Here is a 7,466-nt window from a genome sequence, read left to right as displayed (position 1 = left end):
GCCTCGAGGGCTCGAATACATAAGCTCGAATACACAAGAGTCAGTGGAAGCAACAATATCTGAGTACAGACATAAGTTAAACAAGTTTTGCCTTAAGAAGGCTAGCACAAAAACAACATTGATCGAAAAGGCATGGCCTCCTGCCTAGGAGCCTCCTAACTACTCCAGGTCGTCAGCGGCCGTCACGTAGTAGTAGGCACCCTCGGGGTAGTAGTAGTCATAAATGGTGTCACCTGGCTCCTGGGATCCGTCATCTGGTCGCAACAATCGGGTATGGGGAAAAAGAGGTAGCAAAGCAACCGTGAGTACTCCTCCAAAGTACTCACAAGACTTACATCAGATCTAAACTAAGTATGCATCTGTATCAAAGTAAATGGGCTGTATATGTGGACTAAACTACAGAATGCTAGAAGAGAATGGAAAAGCCTAGCCTATCGAAGACTAGCATCTTCAAGCATCTTGTAGCATATAGAAGAGTACATATCAATATAATGTAAAGTAGTAGTAGTGTTATCAACCTCGGCCAGAGATCCTTTCTTGACTCCCTGCAAGAAAGCAATCCCAGAGCCATACTATCCATTTCTCATAACCATTTCTCATCTCAAGTATCCAATTCTAGTTGTATTGATCGGGATACAACTCCAAGTGTCCGTTACCGTAGGACATGCTATCGATAGATGTTTTCTTCCCTGCAGGGGTGCACCAACTTACCCACCACGCTCGATTAACTCCGACCGGACACACTTTCCTGGGTCATGCCCGACCTCGGCCAAACAATACGCCACAACCCGACCTAGGCTTAATAGAGAGGTCCAGCACGCCGGACTAACCTATGCCCCCAGAGGTCTTGGGCCATCGCACCGGGAACTCCTGCACATTGCGTGGGCGGCCGGTGAGCAGACCTAGCTACCTCCTTAAAAAGGCAGGAGCTTACCAGTCCAACCCGGCACGTGACGCTCAATCGCATGACGTCTATTAAGCTTCGGCTGAAGCATACGACGCAGAACGCCCATACAATGCCCACGTGATGGTTAGTTCTATCAGGCCAGAGGCCCCTCGGATCAAATATCCAAACCGTTAGTGCGTTGGCAGTGCGGTCACGAGCAGAGACTCACGAAAGATGTGACCTCGTCACCCCGTCTTGAGTACTTGCGGCAAGGGCTAAGAATGCCCGGCCACGCCTCGTAAGTATCTCGTGGGCACCTTCCAGGTCAACCTGACTCCACATCACTCGCTAATAAGCTCGCGCGTGTACCCCTCAGGGCCGACCCGTCTTTAGTAGCATGGTTCAGTGTAAAGTCATAGTAACCATAGTAACTGTGTGTCTAACACGAAGGGGAAAACCTGAGGAATCACCCCCGGTGAATTCCACTCGATGTAATCATCAAGGTGAGCCGTATCAGAAGTGGTTAAGGAGGAAATCACCCTCGATGACCACGACCGTATAGCTACACTACATAGATCTCATCAGGAGTGATGTAAGAGGTTCCACCATCGGCACTAGATGGTAACTCTGCAGAGTCGTACAACTAAGGGGGGTGATGTGCGGTGTCGGGGCCTGGACATCGATCACGTTGATCGCGTCATCAAACATAAAGCGAGGCAACTGGGACAAGGTGGGGTCACTGATGGATCTCTAACCAACCTATACTAAGCAGTTTAGGATAAGCAGGTAAGGTATGAAAGCAGGTAACATAAACAGGCTATGCATCAGAGCAGGATCATACAGAAAGCAGTAGCAGTTCTAATGCAAGCATGCGAGGGAAGAAATGGGCGATATCGGAATGCTCAAGGAGGGTTTGCTTGCCTGGAAGCTCTGCTGAAAGGAAGAAGTGTCATCGTCGACGTAGTCGATCACAGGGGCATCAGCAGGGGTCTCGGGGTCTACCGGAGAGAAGAGGGGAAAGAAACAGTAAATACAGAGCAAACACATGCATGGCAAGACAAAAGGCGGTGCTAGGGGTGTTCTAACGCAGTACTATGCGATACCGGCGAAGGGGGATAACATCCGAAAAGTTTTCCCGGAGTTAGGCATTTTCGGACAGGCGAACCGGAGGGGAACATTTGATGTTTGCTATGCTAGGTGCATGTGACAGACAAACAGAGAGCGTATTCCGATCCGTCTCGTCGTTCTAAGCAACTTTCATGTAAAAAACTTTTTCATCCGAGTTATGGATTATTTTCTACGATTTTTCAAAGGTTTAGCAATATTCTGAATTTGTTTTAATTACTAAATTCGTCAGAAAATGAATTATGGCATCATCCTGGCGTCAGCCCCGCGTCAGCGGTCAACAGACCAGTTGGCTGGTCAACAGGGCCCACGCAGGGCCCACAGGCAGTGACTGTGTAATGCCTAGTCGGCCGTTGACCGGGTCAACAAGGCCAGTCGGGCCCCTGGGGCCACTGGGCAGTGACCTAAGGGGGTGGCCCTGGTCGGTCACGTCGGCAGGGCGCCAGAGAAGGCTCCAGCGAGCCTGGCTCGCGGCGGAGGGCTCGGGCAGCCATCGGGATTTGTCCCCCGGTGTCCATTTGACGCCTCAGGGGGTGCGTTCGGTCGAGGGCGACGAGCCGCATCGGCCCGTGATGGTGGCCGGCCGGGGGCGGCCGGAGACGACGCAGGCGGCGAGCAGGGGCGGACGGGAGGCCAGGGCGGCGTGAGGAGCGGTGGCCGTCGGCGAGCGCGTGGAGATGAAGGCCGCTACGAGCCAGGGAAGGCGGGTGCGGGCGCGGGCCGTGCTAGGAAGGTTGTGGGCGCGTGCGGGGGGCGGCGAGCGGACGACGGCAGGGAGACGGGCGCTGGGAGCGGTGATGCGCGAGCGCGGGTGAGGCTGCGGGGGGAAAGGCGAGGCCGGCGCACGGCATCAGCAGCGGAGCTGCAGAAAGTCAGCAACGAGCAAGGATGGCGCCGGAGGGCGTGCTGGGCGTTGTGGTGCCGCAGCAGGCAGCCGTGGGCCACGCGGGCCTGCAGGTTGCAGCGGGGGCGAACACGACAGCGGCAGCAGCAAGAGCAATGGGCGGCGGTAGCATGCCGCGGGCGAGCACGAGGCGAGGCAGGAGCGGTGAGCGAGTGGGGGCGGCCACGGGCATGAGGCCGCACGGCTGGGCGTGCAGCGGCGACATGGAGCAGGGCAGCGAGTGGCGGCAGGGCGGGACGGATGAGGCGGTGCAGCAGCAATTCACAGGCGGCAACCGTGGCAGGAGGCTAAGGGCACAGAGGAGCTGGACGGGCCAGCTGTGCGGGCGATGTCGGTGGCGCGTCGACAGTGGCGACGTCCGGCGGCGACTCGGGTGGCGATTGGCAACGAGAGCAGAGGAGAAAAAGGGGGAGGGGACGCGTGGCTCATCGGGAGCCTGTAGGTGTGCAAAAGGCAGCTCGGGGAAGGCTCGCTGGCCCCGGAACCGTCGCGGAGTGCGTTGGAGCCAAGGAAGAAGAAGACGAGGCATTGCGGCGTAGCGGCTTCCCGGCTCGTTCCGTTTGGCATAGTCGACGGAGTCGACGTCGGGGAGGCGTTCGAGCACGTCGGCGAGGCGAACGGGAGGCGGTGGCCGCGGAATCGACACGGAGACGGCAACGATGGCGCTCGGCCGTTGTGGGGAAGATGGAGCGAGCCAGAGGAGGGAGAGAGCGGGCAAGTGGGGAGGCAAGAGGATGTGGGAGAGGGGATCGAGGGGGTGCGACGTCGGCGTCCTTATCCCCTCCAGGGCCTATAGCGGCACGGGACGGCGAGGTGGTCGGATGGCAATGAGCTGGAGCCCCTTCCCTCGGTTGGTCGAACAGGGAAGGAGGGAGACGACCCGGGGGGGTTGGGCCGGTCGGTTGAGGTAGGTGGGCTGGCCGGCTGGCCGACTGGGCCTGCCAAGCGGCTAAGGCCCAGGCAGAGAGGAGGGGTTCCTCTTCTTTTCTTTTTTTTCTTTTTTTATATTTTTTATTAAAAGGATAGCTTACTGTTTTGCAATTATTCCGAGCACCATATGACTTTTGTAAAATGTGCCACATGCCACAATAAATACTTTGCAATATTGTGAAGTTGCACAAAATTGTTTTGAGCATTTGAAAAAGTTTAAGAACTTTTAGAAATTGAAAAGGCCAATTTAATTGTTGTTGGACCACTCAAATAATTTCCAGGAGCATTTTTGGAATCCAACATAGGTAGGTTTCATCATGACAAATACTTAGAGAATATTTGCCATAGTGTGAACTATTTTTCTGACTCATTTGAAGATGCAAATAATTGGCGTGCAATTTGAATTGAATTGGACTTGATTTTTGGACAAGTGGCATTTTGTCTTATGAAAGCATGATGACAAGGCATTATTAGGGGGGATTACTATAGCATGATACTTGGGGTGTTACACCAGCCTTCCTCGTCGGGCGTCCTTGTTGCCGGTCCTCACCCTTCCGGTCGTCCTCGTCGTCGCCTTGACCCATGCAATAGCTCCACCTGTGGTTGCAACTCTTGACGACGATGGTTGTTGCTCCCGGTTGTAGCTCTGCCGCCGCCCCTCGCTGTCGATGCTCGTTCCAGGGAATTGTGTCGACGACGGCCGCCGGTCAATCAACACCGTTTGAATGGATGTAGCAAAAAATTTCATCGGTAGTAGCATAATTCAACTACGGTTGCAGCAAAAATCGTCGTCGCGAGGTTTGCAGCTCCGCCTTGATGGATGTAGCAAAAACCTACTATGATTGCAGCAAATCGTCGTTGCCGTCGTCACAAGGTCGCAGCTCCGCCTTGATGGATGTGGCAAAAAAAATCGCCCGTAGTAGCAAAATCCAACTACGGTTGGAGCTTCCCCTTGTTGTGCAGTGTCATTGAAGCTTTTCTGTATCTATGGTTGAAACTTTTTTTCAATAGCTATTGAAGCTGTTCTAGGTGACGATTGCAACACTTGTATACACGTATGGATCTAGTCATGGCGCCAAGCAGCCATGTCATCTCCTTGCTGGTTTCAGCATTCTTCCAGTAAGTTTGCACACCCCGTGGCCATCTTCGGTCACCATTGTCAGGCACATCCCGGCCGTCATGGTGCAGCGCGTGGTCACCGCCATGAGAGTCCCGGCCGCCGGCGAGGAAGGGCCTGGCCGCGGGCGACGGAGCTCGTGGTGGCCCAATCACAACAAAGAAAATACGCCTGATGTATGGGATGAAGCCGCGTAGGGAAGGAGCCGAACCCTCAAGGCCATTGCGTATGTTCGTCTTGCGCGTTGGGCCAGCATGGCGTGCGAGAAGTTCGGCCGGCGCACCGAACACAAATATTTTCCTTTTTTTGCGAGGACGCAAACGTTTCCCTTCCTCGAACAGGGATTCGACCAAACGTATTTGACCTTGTTTTTTTTTTCTCTTGAGTGGAACGCATTGGACCTTTGCTTTGTTGCCTAGCCAGGCAAAAGAAAAACACCAATTCGCAGGAGAGAAAAAAACACCATGGATCTCCCAATTGGACCGACCACCTCGACCGTTAAGGAAGTGCCACGCCTACACACGTAGAAGCTCGGTTGAGCCGTCACGGTGCAACCGAGACGGAGACGTGCCGACAAAGTGTGGCCGCGCCACGTGGCCAGGACCCATTCTCCCTCGCCACGTTCCCGAGTCTCCCGACCTTGCTCTACTTCCCCTCGCCTTCCTTCTTCCCCCGACCGGCCAGAACCCAGAAGAGAGCACCAAACCCAAAATACAGGCACTGCACCGGCGTGTAGGCGGCCGCGCTTGCTTCATTGCGTTGGCGAGCGAGAGCGAGTGGACATGGGGCTGGAGATGGCGCCGGTGGAAGCAGAGAGATCGCCGGAGCAGCCGGAGCTGGAGATTTACCCGCTGTGCCGCTACTACTTCGGCGCCAGGGACGCCCGGACAGGCGCCGGCGAGACTGCCGCCGACCGCGCCCTCCGCCTCAAGGCCAAGTGAGTACGTAGTAACTAGCCACGACGCACCGTCACCGTGGCGTCTCGCCTTACCTTGCTCCGTTCTGTTTTACTGCAGCTTCGCGGCTCACGGGCTCCGGACCTGCGTCCATGGCGTCCTGCTGGTCGAGCTGTCGGGTCACCCGCACGTGCTGCTCCTGCAGGTCAGGAACTCCTCCTTCCTGCTCCCGGGCGGCCGCCTCAGGCCTGCCGAGCAAGGTACGTACATCGAGGTCACTCAAACATGCCTCAATTCTTGCCCACCGAATCAAGATGGCCCGACAAGTTATTTAACCGTGCTTCAGATGTCCAAGGCCTTAAACGCAAGCTTTCCAGCAAGCTAGCGTCTGCGGATCCAAACGGCGACCACCACTGGCAGGTAACCGCTACGAATTATTTGACGAATGGGCAGTGTTCTTTTTGTTTTCAACGACTTTGCAGTCTTTGCACGGACTAGACGGTAGAGGCTGAGCATGGTGCGTAGAAATAACTATCATCATCATTTGCTCCTTATAGATCGGGGAGTGCATTGGCATGTGGTGGAGATCCGAATTCGAGGCCAGGCCGTTTCCATATCCGCCTCCAAGCACTCGTGCACCCAAGGCAAGCAGTTCCGACAGAGTATCTTGTCTATGATCAATCCTCTGGTTCTCGTCCATGACTGTAAATCTAACCGTGGCAAGTGAATCTTGTATCTGTAAAGGAATGCGTAAAGCTGTTCTTGGTTAGGCTGCCCATGGCTCGCCAGTTCATCGTGCCGAGGAACCTGAAGCTCCTAGCCGTGCCTCTGTCCCAGATCCACGACAATTATCAGGTTTGTTGGATGCTTCGTCAGTCGTCAAACCAAACGGAGATGTTCTTTCGTCTTTATAGGTGATCAAAAGTTGTAATTTATACAGGTGTATGGCCCAATCATTTCTGGAATTCCGAATCTGCTCTCCAAGTTCTCCTTCAACGTTGTAAGGGACTGAGAAGGTGCTTTGTGTCGGGTTATTTTTGTAACAAGGGGCTGCATTTTTTGTTAGCCATAGAACAATGTACAGTACACGGACTGTCAGATAAGACTATGTTTGTACTCGCCAGCTGCAGCTAGTTCAGCCCGTCTCCGTTCGGACGTGGCGATGGTGGCACAAGGACATTCATACCTTCTTAAGGCGTTATTGCGGAAAAGGTTGATTTAGTCTAGGTGTTATTTTCGTACTATCTTGTAATGGTTCGCCTGTGGTTGCCTGGTTTTATACTTTCTTAATAAGTACCGTAATTAATAAAAAAAGTTGGAGCTAGTTCGCTAAGGCATGAAAAATCGTCCTATCAGTTTGCTTGTCCTGCGAACCAGTTTGTGAACAACATCAACTCGCTCATGGATACCCGGGAAGGAGGGCCTTCGGACTGCCGCTTTCATTCGAAGATCAAGACTAAGATGGGTCAGTCAACTCATGCTCCCGGGCGCAAAAGAGTGGGATACAACCTTGATTAACCAAATCCCATTTGACGCAGAGGAGATTTGCAATATAAGAATCACCTCCCGGGCAGTGGAGGATTTTGTGGCATGGCATCACGAAAAGAG

At 54.0% G+C, this 7,466-nt stretch overlaps 1 protein-coding gene across 1 annotated transcript; it reads left to right on the top strand.

Moving 5' to 3' along the window:
- The first annotated feature begins 5,601 nt into the window (after nucleotides 1-5,601).
- On the top strand, nucleotides 5,602-7,191 carry LOC123151266 (pre-mRNA cleavage factor Im 25 kDa subunit 1). Its single transcript, XM_044571005.1, has 6 exons — nucleotides 5,602-5,899; nucleotides 5,979-6,118; nucleotides 6,205-6,278; nucleotides 6,416-6,502; nucleotides 6,603-6,713; nucleotides 6,799-7,191. The coding sequence occupies exons 1-6, from the start codon at nucleotides 5,745-5,747 to the stop codon at nucleotides 6,868-6,870; spliced, it is 639 nt and encodes a 212-aa protein (XP_044426940.1). The 5' UTR covers nucleotides 5,602-5,744; the 3' UTR covers nucleotides 6,871-7,191.
- The last annotated feature ends 275 nt before the right edge of the window (nucleotides 7,192-7,466 follow it).

The sequence above is a fragment of the Triticum aestivum genome, chromosome 7A (assembly GCF_018294505.1).
Source record: "Triticum aestivum cultivar Chinese Spring chromosome 7A, IWGSC CS RefSeq v2.1, whole genome shotgun sequence".
NCBI classification, from domain to species: Eukaryota; Viridiplantae; Streptophyta; class Magnoliopsida; order Poales; family Poaceae; genus Triticum; species Triticum aestivum.
Note: the sequence above shows the minus strand (reverse complement) of the source record. Positions and strands in the feature narration are given on the sequence as shown.